Here is an 18,707-nt window from a genome sequence, read left to right as displayed (position 1 = left end):
TGATTCCACTTATATGAGCTATATAGCTCATATAAATTAATCATACAGTAATTGTCCTTTTGTGTCTGGCTTATTTCTTTTAACAGTGTCTTCAAGATTCATCCGTGTGTTAGCATGTATCAGAATTTCCTTCCTTTTCAAAGCTGAATAATATTCCATCATATTTACATAGAACATTTTATTTATTCATTCATATGTCCATAGATATTTGGGTTGTTTCCATCTTTTGGCTATCCATACTAATAAAAGGGTAATATGCTAATTAGACCAGACATTTTCCAGATGTCCTTCCAAACAAAGCCACGGTGGCAAGGGGTGAGGCAGAAGCTGTTAGGGGCGATCAGGCCAGCAGGGGAGAGCCGTTAGGGGCGATCAGGCTGGCAGGCAGAGGTGGTTAGGGGTGATCAGGCAGGCAGGCAGAGTAGTTAAGGGTGATCAGGCAGGCAGGCAGGTGAGCGATTAGGAGCCAGCTGTCCCGGATTGAAGAGGGTGCAGGCTGGGCTGAGGGACTCCCCCCCTGCATGAATTTCATGCACAGGCTTTTATATATCTATAATAATAAAAGTGTAATATGCTAATTAGACTGGATGACCTTCTGGACAAAGCCAGGGCTGCGAGGGAAGCCGAGTCCAGGTGCCAGAGGGAAGCCAGTGCTGGCAGCTGGGGGAAGGAAGGCCTATTCTTGCACAAATTTCGTGCATCAGGCCTCTAGTATATATATAAAAGCCTAAGCAACCATTACGACTGAACAACTGGAACAACTGGTTGCTATGATGCGTAGACAACCAGGGGGCAGATGCTCAGTGCAGGAACTGCCCCCTGGTGGTCATTGCGCTCCTACAGCAGGAGCACTGCTCAGCCAGAAACCAGGCTCACAGCTGGCGAGCACAACTGAGGCAGTGAGAGCCTCTCCTACCCCCGTGGCAGTGCTACCAAGCAGTGGGGCTGGGAAGAGTGGCAGTGGAGCTGTGCTTGGCCCCGGCTTGGGCTCCTCCCCAGCTGCCTGCCTCTTTGGCACTGCTACACCCCTCAGGGGGATTTCAGACTGCTGGGGATTGGGCCAAAATTGGCAGTCCAACATCCCCTGGGGGGTCCCAGATTGTGAGAGGGCACAGGCCAGGCTGAGGGACCCCACCCATTTACAAATCTGTGCACCAGGCCTCTAGTTGTGAATAATGCTGTTACGAACACTGGTGTACAAATATCTACTCAAGTCACTGCTTTCAATTCTTTTGGTATATACCCAGAAGTGGGATTGCTGGATCATATGGTAATTCTATGTTTAATCTTTTGAGGAGCTGCCATTCTCTTTTCCATAGCAGCTACACCATTTTATATTCTCACCAGCAATGCACATATATTAATCTGTAAGTTACTAAAGTATCTATTGTTTTGAAGTATGACATAAATTATTAATTCTTGCATATGAAATACACTAGAGGCCTGGTGCATGAAATTCGTGCACAGGTGCAGTCCCTAGGCCTGGCTGGCAATCAAAGTGTGAGTGTCTGGCATGGAAGGGCAGGTCCTAGCTGACCTCTGGGCCCTGGGCAGCACCTGTGCCCCTGGGCCCCCGTGCGCCCTCTTCCACCTGAGTCACGGCACCCGAGTCCCCACGCGGAGATGCAGTGAGCACGGCCAGACACTACAGGGTGCAGCATGGACCTCTGGACTACCCAGTGGTGTCGCACAGAAGCCGGGCAGGCAGCACGCTCTCTTCCGGCCAGCATCGTATACTGGCTCCTGCGCAACCCATGGGGAGTCCGACGAGATCCTGTGGTCCTGGCAGCTGCAGTCTTGCTCACCTGGAAGAGGGTTTGCAGGTGCGGGGCAGGCTCCTTGCGGGCAGGTAGGCGGAATGAGAGAAAGCTCGGTGGACAGCCCGCAGTTTAACCGCACCTCTGTCCCTGTCACCCACACCCCAGGTAGCTGGTGAGAGGTTACAGCCCCCCGCTCAGGCACTGCGGGTCGCCACCACCCGCCCCCAGTCCCACATCCCAGCCTGGGGCCCAGTCTCTGGTCACTGTCTGCAGAGCGATTGGTTGAGGCTGGGCCCCCTGCCTGGCTTCCTCAGCACCTGGGAGCTGGGTGGCAGCCCCACCTGGCGCTGCCACCACTGGTCACCGTCTGCGGGGTGATCAGGCCCCCGCTTGCACCCACCTTGGCCTGGCACTGCCTGCTCACCTGTTCCACCATCCTGTCGCTGTCCTGCTCTCGTAGGAACCCATTGGGGCTGGCAGCACCTCCACCGCTGCCAGCGCTGCCTCACTGACACTTGCCATGTTTCATGCCGCCCCCTGGTAGTCAGTGCACATCATAGCAAGTGGTTGAACTCTCGGTCGAGGGGATAATTTGCATAATAGGCTTTTATTATATAGGAGAATGATATGGATACCAAAATCAAATATTCAGTATTAAAACAATTGTGGCTGTAGGTTTTGCAAAAGAATTTAGCTTGATAGCAGGTATTTCTGACTCTGCTATGGATTTATTGCTCAGTCATGTAATCTTTATTTTTGGAATCTTTATGGAGCTGTAGACATAAGTATATGCTTATTGGTAGATATGAAACAGTTTTGTTCATAAATACCCTGATCTCAGAGTTTACTAATAAACCTGTCTTTAATATTTTATAAAATTCCCTTGATATGCATAATCAGAATTGATTAGAAAACTCAATGGTTAGCACATTTACTGAGTGCCAGTTTAGTGCAAAGTTCCAGTCCACAATCATGTAGAGAAGCATTATGGTCCTTACCCTCAAGAACTGTTCAGTCTACGACACAGGCATAAACGTGAAAATCACATCATTATGCACGAGTGGTATATGGGTCACAAAGGAAAGATTCCATGCCAGTACGTGATTGGTTAGTTGCTCACTGACTATTTTAGGCAAAAGATACCATGGACTCAGCTCAAGGGAAACCAATGATTATGGCAGGAGGTATCTGAAAAATGAGCTGGGCACTGAAGGATCCATAAAATTTAGATAGGTGGAGAGGACAGGGGAAGAGCTTCCAGCTAGGAAGGAATGATATTATGAATGTCAGGCATTTTTACTGCCTGAATCATTAATTGGCATTAATTAACATAGACCTGGGACCAAAAACAATTAGATTGAATCTATTTAACAAAAATTGCTAGTCCCCCAGCCCTACATTACTGCTACCATGCTCCCTGAGTGGTGATGGTAGGAGTAGTAGGAGTAGCAGTAGAAGTAATAGTAATAAGCTTGTATTTATTAAGTGCCTTCTATGTGCCAGGCACTGTGGTAAACACTTTTTATTGTCACTATCTCAGCATCCTGTGCCCACTTTTATGGACAAGGCAATAATGAAGACCCAAGAGAACTGAAGAAGCTTGCCCACAGTCACACATAGTAGAGATAGTCATGATGATATCAGGCAACCAGCACTTCTGTTACCACCAGGCAATGCCACCATAGGCCATGCTATAGCAGCACGAAATGTGAAAAAGACTAGTGACTTTTTAAAGTATTTTTATTGCTTTCAGAGAGGAAGGGAGAGGGAGAGAGAGAGAGAAACATCAGTGATGAGAGAGAATCATTGATCGGCTGCCACCTGCATGTCCCCCACGGGGGATCGAGCCTGCAACCCAGGCATGTGCCCTGACTGGGAATTGAATTGTGACCTCCTGGTTCATAGGTCAGTGCTCAACCACTGAGTCATGCGGCCTGGGCAGGATTAGTGAACTTTTTAATGACCTGTAGACTTTTTTAAACTCTGTGTGGCTGATGTTTAACGTTCCGGCAATACCTGGTTATGAGCCAGAATGGTTGTAAACTCCTCTAGAACACCAATTTCCAACTGGGGTGCGTAGTCATTTTTAAAACACGCAGTACCTGACTGTTTAGTCAGGGGCACTGACCTCTTTCCCCTTAGATTGTCAAATAAAACAATGACAACAGCCATACAACCATAGCTGTCCACTGTGACTGAATAAAAATTATGCCTATTTTTTGTCAGATTGGCAAAAAAAAATAATGTGCCATAAAATATTAATAATTAGGTTATATGTGTCATGAGTTGAGAAAGTTGAAAAGCGCTTGTCTAGAGGCCTTATTTTAACTTAATAGCTTTTGTTGCTGCTCAGGAGTAGAGACAACGGGCACAGTCTGTCCTGTAAGCAGCTGAGTAATGGATGATCTGAAGCTTTTGTATTCACCACTGAGATGGCACATCGTTTTCTTTGGATGAAAACGAATCCATTCAAAAAACGAATGTTCATTGCTGTTTTGACAGGAAGAAGTTATGAGTATTTTTTCCCTTTTGGTGACTAAACCATTCAGTATTGCTTAGTTTTGTGATTCAATTTGATGTAGTTACAAGAGGTATTTGGGGTGTAGTGGTTTTCATATATTTTAATAAGTTGTATTTCTATGATTTTTGTGTGATGCCACATATTGTTGACAGGAAATACTTGTTTTTTAGTAAAGTCAGCATGACTCAGCAGATTAGAGTCCAGAAAGTCTGACTCAGCATGCTGGTTGGGCCACAGAAACCTGAGCAGTCACCTCAGTCTCAGAGCCTGGAAACAGAGATAAGTGTCAGTTTGTCTGTTTCAGAGGCTGGCTGTGGAAAATTGCTAGGCTTTAATTGTTAATCTCAGTGTGGGGCACTTGGTTTTGGGGGAACATGAATTTGAGAGTAAATGTATCTACTTCTGAATTTTGAGTAAGTACAACAAGCTTTGAGATTTTCCCAAATTGAGTCCGGGTGGGTAGAAAGGGTGTGTGTGCCAATTTGTGAAGGAGCTGGGAGGTGCAGTAAGGTTGGGACTCTTCTTTGGATGCTGTTGAATTAAAGGGTGTAGTGAATGTTAAACTGTTTTTGTTGTTCTTGCTGAAAGTTTTTGGAAACTGTTTGTCTATATTTAGACCACAACAAGCAGGTCAGTCATATTTGCAAATGTGCAGTTGTAAATGAGGAAATGTTCTCTTTTTTCAATATCAAATATGCCTCATGTGCATTGTAGTTGTTTAGTAGAAAATACATACAGGTCTGAGGCTGAGATCCCTGATAAGAGTCACAGCTTTAGACGTCTTTGGACTAAAGAGTTTGAGTTAGGTATTTTAACATCTGGTGCGGTTAGTCAGAGTGCGGTGAGAAGCAGGGAGGGTAACAGCAGTGACTCACCAACAGCATCATTCAAGGACTAAGCGGGAGTCTGAATTCTCATTTCACTTGGCAATGTTGGTGTTTAAAAAAAATATATTGTATCTTGCAAAGTTCATGTGCTACTTTGTTGCACTTAAATGTGGTTTAGTATACAGTTGAGAAGGACTAAAAAACAGGGTGGTTCATAGCAAGTTATGAAATGGTGTGTCATGATAATGGATTTATCAGCTACACTCAAGTTTTGCACTTGGAATGCGTAAATTTGTGAATTGGTGAACTATAATTCTATAGAATAGTTCTGAAAGTTTATTAGAATTTATTTTCCTTTCTTTTCATCTGAAGAAGGTATCCACTTAAGTATCTATGTATATAAAAGCCTAAGCAACCGTTACAAGCAAACGACCAGAACTATGACCACCAGGGAGCAGACGCTCAATGCAGGAGCTGCCCCCTGGTGGTCAGTATGCTCCCACAGCCAACCTCCCGCATCTGGCCAACCTCCCCTATCCCTCCTCCATTCCCCCCGACCCTCCTCACCCGCCCCCTCCCGCCTTCAGGCCCAATGGGCCCAGTCCCAATTGGCCCGGCCCTGATTGGGACTGGGCAAGACGGCCTGATTGGTCCTGATCACTGGCCAAGCCTAGGGACCCCACCCATGCATGAATTCCTGCACTGGGCCTCTACTATCACATAAAGCTTAGGAAAGGTACTGAGATAGAATTTCAGGTTTACCTATAAACGAAATTAAGAGTGAGACTGTCTAGCCTCATTATATTGACTTCAATGTCCCTGAAGTGTTTTATGACTTCAGTTATAAAAGGTTCTTATGGAATACCCTACAAACCTTAAAAATGATAATGTAGATATATGTTTATTGACAAAGTTTTTCATGAGCTATTTAGCAAAAAGGCAGTTTACAAAACTATTTATGTAAAGTAATTTAATCTTTATGTAAAAAATACGTATCTACATAGCATGAGAAGTTGTCTGCAAACATATGCACCGTAGGGGCATTTAATCTACTTGCCGAATCTGTTGACCAAAGCTTCCGGGTGCGGCTGTGGCTCTAGACATGCTTCTGATAAGGACAGGTTTGGGTAACACTTACTTCCATGCTTCACTTAGCTAATAAAAAGGGAAAGTACATCTACACAAAAACTATATGCTGTTATAGGTGTTTTTTTCCCATTGAACATTTAAAAAATTCAGAATGTAAATCACTGGTATTTTTAAAGCAATTGAACATTTAAAAATTTCAGAATGTGTATCACTTATATTTTTAAAGCAGTTATTTAGGAAAAAGCCTTTTAAAAAAATTTTCACCCAAGGATATGTTTTATTGATTTTTCTTTAGAGAGAGAGGAAGGGGGAAGGGAGAGAGAGAGAAACATTGATGTGAGAGAGAAACATTGATTGGTTGCCTCCTGTACACAGCCTGACCAGGTACGTGCCCTTACTGGGAATCGAACCACGACCTTTTTTTGAAAATGGGGCAACAGTCCAACCAACTGAACAACCCAACCTGAGCTAGAAAAAAGCTTATTAATAGTCCTTTAGTAATTCATTTATTTAATCTTTCATGGAGGGAAAAATATATAAAACACGTATGTTTTCCTAGAGTAGTTATGCTGTATTGGGATATACTTATGCTGAAGATCAGAAGATTTGGAAAAGAAATAAACAAAAGTCCTAGCTAACCTAAAATGTCCAAGACACTAGCAGGGTTTGAGTATAGTAGGGATCTTTCATAAAAGGAAGCTTTTCTGTACGAGGTTAAAAATCCACAAAACAAAAGTTAAATGGGCTTAAAAATAATAATAAAAAATACTTGGAAAATTCGAGAAAGCTAATAACCTTAAAAGATTCTTCGATGGTCTCTGAGAGACTCCCCCCACAGACTTATTTTGTTATTATTGACCTCCTGCACCCTCCCCCCAAAGAACTCAGCCTATAAATATCTCTCTTATCCTTTTTAAAAAAGAACAAGCTATAAAAACTCTCCAGAACATTTGATTTTTCTTCATCCACTGTCCCATCTCTTCTGCTTTCATTGTAGCTTCTCAAAGGCCTGGTCTACACTCACGGTCCTCCAATGTGTACCCACTTGTCTGTCCTGAAAATGCTTCCCCAAGATGAATAATTGCCCAGGGGCTTTAAAATTCTCACCATTTTTAATCTCTTGATATTCTGCATAACGTTTGGTAACCCCCATGCTTACACTATTCATGGTGACCTATCAAAATTTTTCTTACTCTTATTTCTCTAGGATAAAGTTGAATCTGAGCAATAAGCTGAGTCTCCCATCCACCCTGCAGTCACATCTCCTGCTCCCCCAAAACGTATTTCATGGTTTAGCATTACAGCTCCCTGGCCAGGGCTTGATGTCTCTGTGCCTGGTCACATGTATTATTTCCTGTGCCTGAAATGCTCTCCACCATTAACCTGATTTTCATCATCCTTCAAGTGCCTCAGTTTTCACCCCCTCCTTCCTTGTTCTGTGGCCTATTTCAGACATGTGTGATGACCATGTCATTCCTTGTAGGCTGTGGCTGTCCTAAGGGCAGAGTTTGGGCTTTTCTCACTCACTTTTTTAGTGCTCCACACAGTGTTTGGCAGAAACACAAAGTGTTTGGCACAAAGGCACCATCTGTTTCCTGTTTGTTGAACAGAACTAAGTAAGACTTTAAGCTCTGTGAGGACATTTGTGTTTATAAATTCACTAGAGGCCCAGTGCACTGATTGGTGCACCAGTGGGGTCCTTCGGCCTGACCTGTGGGGATGGGGCCAAAACCAGCTCTCCAACATCCCCTGAGGGGCCCGGATTGTGAAAGGGTGCAGGCCAGGCCAAGAGACCCTAGTATGCATATAAGATCTTTGGTTAATCCCACCCTCCCCCTACCCCCTTCCCTCTGAGATTCATCAGTCTGTTCCATGTTTCCATATCTGTGGTTTCCACTCCTGCATTGAGAGTTTGCCCCCTGGTGGTCAGTGTGCGTCATAGCTACCAGTTGGCCAGTTGAATGGTCAGCCAGTCACTTAGGCTTTTATATATGTAGATGAATTGGAAAATAATTGATAAGGTGCCCAAGAGAGATAGCAAAATTAACAAATTATATTTGCTCTCCATTTTTATTAAACAAGTGGTAAAGAGATTTTTATTCTTAGACTGTCTTATAAAGGAAATAGACATTTAAGTGGAGAAAAATGACCAGAATGAAATGTCATCTGACCAAAGGAGCCTAAAGGTGAAATTGTAGAATCTTCATCCAAAATGTTTAACCTAAGTTTTGTTTTCAAATAATTGGAAACAAAATACGGGCAGGTGGTTTTTAGAGTGTAGTGTGTTCTGCCCTTCTCTGATGAATAGATGAGATGGGTTAGTTGTGTATAAGTGGCTTCATGTCAAACGACTGTCAGTAGTTTTAAACTACTTGAGAATGTTTCCCTCTTCTGCACTATGTTTATGCTATGAAAACTCTTCCTGGAGATGTAGCCTTCTCCTAAACTAATGCACAATTTGAATTACTGCAGTTTAGTTTTTAGCACTGTTTCCTGTCCCAGTAGCCTGGATCCTGGGGTCAGCTTCCTGCTGCAGGAAGCCCCACTCCTGTTTAGTCCCCGGAAGAGGTGGCAGGAAGGCCTGACCTCCCAGAACCCCTTAGGCTTATTTATGACTGTGTCACCTCTGCCTCCTGGAGACAGTTGGGTAATTTGGATGAAATATTTGGCTAACATTGATTAACACATTTAACTTGTCTAGTGAAGGAAGTGACTGCAGGCCTGGGGGTATTCTGTCCACCCTGCACACACTGCACAATGGAGCTTTTGCTTCATGCTGGACATGGCCTATTTACTATTTTCAGTTGCATTGAGTTTCATACTAATTTTGACCTAGTCCTTTGGGGACATAAAGTGCAAATTGTTTGATAGCATTCGAGGGTACTTAGGTGACTGGGTGTTCTGTTGTGATGTTAATCTACTAGAGGCCCAGTGCATGGATTTCTGCATCAGTGGGGTTCCTCGGCCTGGCCTGTGGGGATCAGGCTGAAACTGGCAGTCCAACATTCCCTGAGGGGTCCCGGATTACAAGAGGGCACAGGCCAGGCAGAGGCACCTCACTGGTGCACGATCGGAGCTGGGGAGGAATCGTGGGTGGGCTCTAGGGCGTGTCCGGCCTGTCTCGCCCAGTCCCAATTGGCCAGACCCCAGCAGCAAGCTAACCTACCGGTTGGAGCGTCTGCCTCCTGGTGGTCAGTGCATGTCATAGCAACTGGTCGAACAGTCAAACAAACGGCCGTACACTTAGCATATTAGGTTTTTATTATATAGGATTTGGCAAAAGTACACTGAGCAACTTACCCACCAACATGCTCTTAGTCCTGACATTCTCCAGCCTTTACAAGAGCATAGTGTAGTCAGGATTGGAGGCACAAAGGACCTGACATTTTCACAGACACACTCCACAACTTGATAATGGAACCAAGCGACATCACCCAAGACTCCCGGCTGCCTGACTGAGCACCAATTTAGAACACTTGTACAAACGTCAGCACCATGCCAGCTGTAGTGCTAGTCAGGTGTAATTTGACACCGGTTTTTCCCTCAGAAAGACATAGATTACCCTCCCACCCCCAAAAAAACTTTTTCAAAGGCTTCACTTAAAGATCTTTTTTCCATCCTGTATTCCTCAGTTTTCATTCTGCTTGTTTTCAGTTTTCCTTTTCCACTAATGTTCCTCCTCAAACTGCCTCAACAAATTTTGAGTAGATTTATGTTTACTGATTCATTTTGCAATCTTAACTTTCTAATTCAAAGCTCATGTATTAATGTGTACACTCTACATTCCTGGAAAGCTTTTTCAATAGAGTCTCCTGGAAAATGGTCAGTGAAGGCACGTGGCACTGCTTTTAAGTCTTTAGGGGGGGAAGGAAGGAAACCCCCAGACTGTCTGGAAGAGTTGTTCAGCCTGGGGCCATGAGGAATCACCTTTCTATGTTCCCTGATTACTTGCTGACGAGGACTTACTTTGACTTGAATATGTGTTTATTATTACCATTCCTCAGTTTGTCTCCATTTAAATCATGTATAAGATTTAAATTGCACAGATTTGAATTTAAGTGGTCCTGAAGCTTCCAGTTAAAAGATGCTATTTAATCTCAGGTGACTATTATGCTGACACTGACAGTTCGGCACCCTCCCCACACACTCTTTAATCTTTTGAACTGCCAACTGCATGGAAGATAGCAGTGTAACGTCTTTGACTTTTTGTTAAACATTTCTAAAGTTTTTCTTGGCATTTGCTTGAGACAGGTTTTTGATAAGAGCTATGGTGCTGCAGCTAATGACATAGCCCCTGCTCCATATTGTCCATTGCTTGTGGTGATAAATTTACAATGAAAAAAAGAACTTTTCAACTTGAAGATTCCTGAAGGCCTAGATGAATGCATGTTTTGACACAATCAGGGCTGGGATAGAGGACACTGCAGGCACTTATCACTGCGTGGATAGAACGAAAACAGACTGTATCCTTAAGCTCACAATGAGGATCCTGACAGAGGGCAGCCCTATAGTCTCAAGGGGACTTGTGATATTATGAAATATACTCCATAATCTCAGCTGGTAAATTGTACAGATACAACTTTGGTTCAGTAAGTGGACAAGTGTTTGTACTGGCACAAGAACAGACACATAGATCAAGGAACAGAATAGAGAGCCCAGAAATAAACCCACACCTAAATGGTCAATCTACAACAAAGGAGGCAAGAATATTTATTGTTGTAATGACAGTCTATTCAATAAATGGTGTTGGGAAAACTGGGCAGATAAATGCAAAACAACGAGACTAGATCACTTCTTAAACCATACAAAAATAAACTAAAAATCAGTTAGAGACTTAAATGTAAAACCTGAAACTATTAAACTCCTAGAAGAAAATTTAGTCAGCAAACTCTTTGATACTGACCTTAGCACGATTTTTGGGGGCTATATCTTGGGCAAAGGCAACAGAAGCAAAAATAACTTGGGCAAAAAGCATACTCTGGCTCTGTTTTTGAAAAAATTTCAGAGAGGAAGGGAAAGGGGGAGAGAAAAACATCAATGATGAGAGAGAATTATTGATCGGCTGCCTCCTGCTGCATGCCTCCTACTGGGGATCGAGCCTGCAACCCTGACCTGGAATCAAATTGTGACCTCCTGGTTCATAGGGCAACTCTCAACCACTGAGCCACACTGGCCAGGCTCTGGCTCTTTTAAGGATGATTTCTAGAAGTGGCCATAGAATAATTTGTTTTTATCTCATCAACTAGAACTTAATCATATTCTCATTCCTAAATACAAGTAACTATGTACACAGTTAAACGTTCTCTTACTATGGAGGAAGAGGAGAAAAATATCAGAGGATTCGTTCACACTCTTTAGTCTGATATTTAGTCTTTAACTTTCTGTTTAGTCCTTTTTCTTATCACTTACCACATGAACCCTATGCATCAGCCAAAAGCTTTCTTGTTCCCCTGGGTTGAAAATGACGGCCTCTTCCTCCAAATCATGTAGCACTTTTCATCTGTATTGTGAGGCTCATGTGCTGAACTGTTTTGCTGTCTCGTCTACATGTGGTCTTCCTAAGTCATAAGGTCTCACCACAGTATGAATTCTTGGGAGCAGTGACCATGTCTTAGATATCTGCAATGCCTAGCCTAGTGCTTATAAATAATTAGTTTTTAATAAATATTTCTTATATTAGAAAGATAAATAATCTTGATGGCTTCTTGGTTTCTTGTAGAATTTTAGGAAAGGAAGATGGATCAACCTAGTGGAAGGAGTTTTATGCAAGTATTATGTGAAAAATATAGTCCTGAAAACTTTCCTTACCGCCGTGGTCCAGGGATGGGAGTCCATGTCCCAGTTACACCTCAGGGCTCTCCTATGAAAGGTAAGAAAGATAGGATCTAAAACATTTATTTGCTGGACTTACTTAGGACATTAAATCAGAATATTGCCTTTTTGCAAATTTCTTAATTTGAATTATGAGTCAGTCTTTCTCCCTTGCTATGATTTCATTTTTTGAAAAAAATGAAAGGACTTGTTTTGCTCCTGATTGGTCAAAAGTCATTTAGTTGGACTCATGGGGCAAGAACAATATTTGAGTGATATCATTTCAAATACATATTCTTTCACGAACTTGGAGGGTGAAAGAGACTGCAAAACTACTTTGTCCTCAACAGCCGAACAGCCTAATTGGATTACAGGATAGTCACATTTACGAAACTATAACATGTGGTAGTTTATGTTGAGCCCAATGAATGACACAGTGATTGGGGAAGAAGTTTGAAAGAGAGTTAATATCAGAAAAGAGTTCAAAGCTGTGAGACTTGAACTAACCCCTCAAGAATGTAGAATGTTGTTAGAGAGGAGATAAAGACATTCTAGAAGAGGAATTATGATGTGAGCAAAGATCTACAACTAGAAGTGTGCATGCTGTTTTAGCTTCATGTTATAATGAGCAGTTCGTAAGATTAGTTCTTTGTAATTATTGAAGATTATTATTGAACAGTGTTTTGGTTCCTATATCCAAAGGTTACTGAGCATTTATTATTTCTCATTGCAACGACCTTATCACTCTGTATCAACTGGAATGACGGAAGGAAGTGGACTTCTTCCTTGGTCATTTTTTTCAGGCTCCATTCTCTTTCTGAAAAGCTTGATACTGATAAGTACTAACTTGAAAAATCATGCAATGTGAGGCCTCCATTACTAAATATTACCTTTGTGAGTCCTTGTTTTATACCACATACGGAAAGAGTTGTTGAATTCTCATGTTTATCCTTTTTATTAGAGACTGGAGGCCCAATGCATGAAAATCGTGCAAGAGTAGGCCTTCCTTCCCCTGGCTGCCAGCACTGGCTTCCCTCTGGCACCTGGGACCCGAGCTTCCCTCTGGCTGCTGGCAGGCACCTGGGACCTGTGAGGGAAGCCCTGCCCACCCGCCACAGCCCGCAGCTCGGTGGCCTGGGCCTCCCTCTTTGGGGTGACCATGGAGCCCCCCAATTGATTGCCCCACCAGCCGAAGGCCTGGGCCTCCCTCTACAGGGCGATCATGTGGCGATGGCCGGGCCCCTGACCAATCACATTGCACCCTCCTTGGCTGGCCTGGCACCAGTGGGTGTCTTAGTGTGGTCCCGGATAGTCGTTCGGATGGTCGTTCCGCCGTTCAGCCGTTCGGTCAATTTGCATATTATGTTTTATTATATAGGATAGTAAGTGATTTTATTGATACATGATGAACAGAAGTAGGTTAGCAGAGACTATCTTCAATGGTTTGAAGTTATTTTAAAAGGCAGCAAAAGGTGAAACTATATACCAGACAGGGAGAAAAGAGCTACCCAGAATGATACTTTTGAACTAATGATACTTTTGAACTTTTTTCCATTTTAAAATGGAAAGAACTAAGACCAAGAAGAAGACACTGGTAGTCAGACATGAGTCATGGGGACCTGGTCTTCAGGTGACAAAATGATGGCCTGTGTGATGGATAACAGGCCTCGGGAGGTGAAGCCTCCGGGACTTTCATCTCCTCCTGGTTTGTTTTGAAACAAACTATTGCCTGCTTCATATTTGGTGTCTCCACTTAGAATTGAGAACCCTTGGATCCCATCATAGCCTTTTGATTTTGATTCCTGGGGGCTGCATGTGTGCAGACAAGAACGAGGCTGACGTAGAAGTGTTCTGTTTCCCGTGATCCAGATCGCCTCAACCTCCCGAGCGTCCTGGTGCTGAACAGCTGTGGGATCACCTGTGCAGGGGAGGAAACCGAAATCGCTGCCTTTTGTGCTCATGTGTCAGAGCTGGATCTTTCTGACAACAAACTCGAAGACTGGCATGAGGTAAAGCTCTCCTATCGCTGCCTTTGGGAAATGTAGCAGTGATCATTGTACTGCTTATGGCATCAAGTATTCTGCTGAACTCCTTCTCACTGGAGATTCTTGTTGTCTGTATGTCTCAAGATACATAACTGGCTGTTTCAGCTGTTCTTATGGTAATTTTTCAATTAACTTGATTATGATTATTAGTTTTTACTAATGTGCACTGAGGAACTTTATTCCAGGCATCCAAAGGTTAATAAGTTGAGAGAAGTTTAGACTGCTAGCAATGCATTAAATTTTCTACTCTTTCACTGGTTTACACATCCTATACGTATTCTCTACTAATACTTTAACATTTATTACTATAAATTGACATAAAAGTTGTTGAGGGTTGGAAGTAATATTGTTACTGAAATTTATTCCAAATGTTTTAGAACTTTTTCTTACTTTATTAAGTCTCTTTGGTGGTTTGACATAACAGATGTCTTTTGATCTCAGAGTAGCTCTAAACCAACAACACAAATAAAAGTATTATAGCACTCTCTCTTATTATACCCTAGAGGCCTGATGCATGAAATTCATGCAAGGGGCTTGGCCCTTGCAGCCCCTGCTGCCCTGTGGCCCCACAGCCCCGCCCACTGGTCTTTCCAGAAGGTTGTTCCTCTGTCTGATCTAATTAGCGTATTAGCACTTTATTACATAGGATATCATTGCTTTTCTGATTATAACATTACCTAGTAGAAGCTACCCTTTAGAATAAGGGAAAAGTAGTTTTTCCTGCTTTATTTGTTCTTAGTTGGGCTCTTATTTCTTGCTTGGAAAAGCTTGCTAATGGGTTTTCCTGCCTCAGCTTTGTTCTGCTTCCTCTAACCCAGTGGTTCTCAACCTTGGCTGCACATTAGAATCACCTGGGAATCTTTTTAAAATCCTGATTTCTGGGCCTCATCCTCCGGAAATTCTGTTTCTTTGTTACTAATGTTGTGGCCTCACTCCATAACAAAGAAACAGAATTTCTGGAGGATGAGGCCCAGAAATCAGGATTTTAAAAAGATTCCCAGGTGATTCTAATGTGCAGCCAAGGTTGAGAACCACTGCAACCTGTCTTCCATGTGAGTAAGTGAAATAGGGCGGTGCCCCTCTCCTGTCGGAGGTCCGGCAGTTGTCTGTTACTGCCCGGAGATGGAAGTCTGAGCTCTCTGAGTGTGGCCCTCAGGTGGCCCTGTGCTATTTCCAGAGCTTCATCTTCATCTTTAGCCACATGCTGCTTCTTACAGCTTGCTTTCAGTTCCTTCTCAATCTACTGCCCTCTTCCTGTCTCAGCAAGATGGGCCTGATTGCCATCCCCCTGAGGAGCTTCCCCAGGCAGCCGCTGACCCCTGTGCCTGGGCCCTTCTCACAACGTCCTGCAACCACGGGCTCCCTCGGCATTTTCCTGCTAGATGACCGTCTGCCAAGTGGAGGTTTTTGTCTTTTTTATCATCAGCACCCAGTCTACTAGGCACTCAAATGTTTGCTGACTTCGATAATGAGGAAATGATTGTCTCTTAAGGATTAATGAAGACCACTGCTCCAACTTTTCTTGTGAACTTAAGAAAAGTTCCTTCATTTTTAGCGCTTTAGTTTGCTCATTTTAAAGACAGGGATGCTGATAAAATTCATCACTGAGGCATATTATAGATGCTAAACGCTATACAAATTCTAAGACAACAGCTTTGTATTATTCAGTTTTCTTCCACTTTTCATTTATTTTCTTATTTATTTCATAGTCTTCCTAATCCGGTGACTGTGCTCCCAGTTATATTTCCTGTTTCTATTGAGGTGTTCACCTGAATTCTTTGAGAGGCACGTCACTTGATTTCTAAGTGACTTGCTAATATACGCAGACTTAATCCCTATTTGTATATGTATTTATTGATTGATACATTGATCTAAACAGTGTGGTTCACTGTTTAACCAATTACAGGCTGTGCCTCTTTTGTCCTTTGAGGTGCTTAATTGACATGCATGCTCTGTCCACATGGCACACATGCAAAAGGAGCTCCTTGGTACGCTCCTCCACGATGCCCACAGTGTCCTCCTGCTGACCGCAGGGCCTTTTTTGAACTGCGTGGGTGACAAGTCAGACCAAATCTCCCTGAATCATTTCCGCTCCTGTGTCCATAGGCGCTTCTCCTACATGTGGTTCCTTGGGAGGCTAGCGTTTACTGAGGTGTGTGCTTCGTGCCTGACCTGTGCTGCTGCTGCCGGTGGGAGCAGTTCAGAGTGATGACATTGCTACCTCAGGAGAGCACTTTATTTCTGCGTGGGTCAGAACACAGTTTGCACTAAGTGCTTCAGCCTTTTGTCTACCTAGACAGAGCGCTGCACTACTTTCACACCGCAATGATGTGTATGGCCAGAGGGTCGTGTGTTTATCTGTACGCGGTTGAGTTTGTATATCCTATAGGTATGTACTCTATAGTTAGTTTTCAAGCAAATATTTGCTGCTACTACCCTTCTGGTGTCTATTTTCCAGTTTATTTTTGTTTTCATTTTGCTTTATATTTGTCCTTAACCTTAAATATAATTGATCTCAGTCTTCTAGACCATAAATCAGAACACAGAGAGATGGGAGAAATACTGACAGCAAAAGAATATTGATTTGGAGGATTGATTAAACTCTGCTAGGCTACAAAAGTATAGGTCACAGTTTTAAGACATTACATTTCAACCCCATTGCAGCCCATATACCTGATTGCCAAAAAGATCGTTTGTTTCTGTCCATTAATTAAGTTTATTCAGCCAGTATTTGAAATAGCAAAGTGGAACAAAATACTGTAATATCATTTGCTCTTTTAGTGTTTTGAATGATCACTAATGCTATGAGTAACTTCTTATATAGTTTAAACTACTGGCTGCTATATATCCAGACTAAGATCAATGTGACTGAGAAGTGTAATACTTTGGGGGAAGCAAAGATTTGTCTCTAACCTTCAAAAGTCGGGCATTTTTGTGTTAAAACAAGATGCATTTTTTAGCTTTTGACTTGAATTTTTGTCTAACTAGATTTTACTCTGACCTTTCCCAAGGTATCTTCTGTTTCTTCCCTTTCTTATCAAAACCATTTTATAAAAGAGTTGAGAGGAGAGAAGTATTAGCTATTCAGGGGAGTTAGAGAATAGCTTGGGTAGAAGTTACAGATTGTTGTCTTATAATGCTTGTCCCATTTTTTCTAAAACTGTAATTTCTTTCTTTTTAGAGGCCAGAGTAGAGGGCCCCCTCTTAAATTATAGAATTGTGGCGACTTAAAGGAGATATGAGTTCAGCTCCATTATTTCTACACATGAGTCTGCTCAGCTCACTCCAACTGGAAGCGGTTTCTGTTTGTTGGTTGGTTGGTTTTTAGAATTTAAAAAAGAGAAGTCAATGGACTGCCCTAGAAACTGATTGAATGCTTGTCCATCTTTGCTATTAGGACATTTTTCTGCCATAAGTAAGTTTACCTGTGTAAGGTGTTATATTTTTCAGAATCTTACTATTAATTTACGGTTACCCTAAAATACTTTCTAATTTCAGTTTTGTAAATAAAATATTTATTTTTAACATGCATTATTTTTTTCTGCTTTAATTATTAGAGTATAGTCTAACCTTATCTTTTTGGGATATTCCAGGGCTAGTAAGTCATTATTCTAATCCTTACTCTCATTGGACAGTAGGGTAGATGCAGACTTGGAAAAGATTACATCAGTATCTGTTTGCTTTGGGAATTCTCCCAGAAATTGCTTCAAAAACCCTTAAATTATCAAATTTTGAGTATTTTCCTTTTTAAAAAAATATATATGTTTATTGATTTCAGAGAGGAAGGGAGAGGGAAAAAGAGATAGAAACATCAATGATGATAGAGAATCATTGGCTCCCTCCTGTACGTCCCCTACTGGGGATCCAGCTTACAACCCAGGCATGTGCCCTTGATCGGACTCTTCAGTCCGCAGGCTGATGCTCTATCCACTGAGGCAAACCAGCTAGGGCTTGAGTATTTTCCTTTTTATTACAAAAATAGAATATGACGGGTGCTGGTTACTAAAAGGTTTATGTTTTCTTTTATTTAACTGAGACTGCTATAATTAGCAGTTAGCCTTCATGCTGTAATTGTAGCAGAATTATTTTTCATCCTTTTTTGCCCTTAAAAGAGATACACATAGATCAGTGGTTCTCAACCTTGGCTGCACATTAGAATCACCTGGGAATCTTTTTAAAATCCTGATTTCTGGGCCTCATCCTCCGGAAATTCTGTTTCTTTGTTGCTAATGTTGTGGCCTCACTCCATAACAAAGAAACAGAATTTCCAGAGGATGAGGCCCAGAAATTAGGATTTTAAAAAGATTCCCAGGTGATTCTAATGTGCAGCCAAGGTTGAGAACCACTGACATAGAGGATCATCCTCTTATGTAGGAAAGTCCTCCCTGGCATTAGTGTCCAGGTGGGAGAAGGCATAGAAGATTGCTCCCAGTGTGGACTCCTTAGCTGTGTCGTGGCCACAGACTCAACTCCAAATTCCAGCCATATATCACACAAATGCTGTTCAAGCAGAGGATATGTAGAGACAAGTATAAATTCCTTCTTTTGTAAACTGAAGCCTAGTGTATTTTCTCTAAAAGATAGCCAGTTTCTTCATTTAAAAGTGGGGCTAAATATGGTATCACTTCGAAGGGTTAGTGAGGAGTGGGAAAAA

General features: G+C 42.4%; 1 protein-coding gene across 1 annotated transcript in view; it reads left to right on the top strand.

The window, feature by feature from the left end:
• Positions 1 to 4,555: 4,555 nt before the first annotated feature.
• Positions 4,556 to 18,707, top strand: part of TBCEL (tubulin folding cofactor E-like) — a 55,771-nt gene continuing 41,619 nt past the window's right edge. The window contains exons 1-3 of the mRNA XM_006763683.2: positions 4,556 to 4,694; positions 11,917 to 12,066; positions 13,878 to 14,017. Coding sequence (XP_006763746.1) covers positions 11,934 to 12,066; positions 13,878 to 14,017 — 273 coding nt within the window. The 5' untranslated portion in view covers positions 4,556 to 4,694; positions 11,917 to 11,933. The remainder of the gene's footprint in view (positions 4,695 to 11,916; positions 12,067 to 13,877; positions 14,018 to 18,707) is intronic.

This window comes from Myotis davidii, unplaced genomic scaffold (assembly GCF_000327345.1).
Source record: "Myotis davidii unplaced genomic scaffold, ASM32734v1 scaffold799, whole genome shotgun sequence".
NCBI lineage: Eukaryota > Metazoa > Chordata > Mammalia > Chiroptera > Vespertilionidae > Myotis > Myotis davidii.
This window is presented reverse-complemented; position numbering and strand designations above follow the sequence as displayed.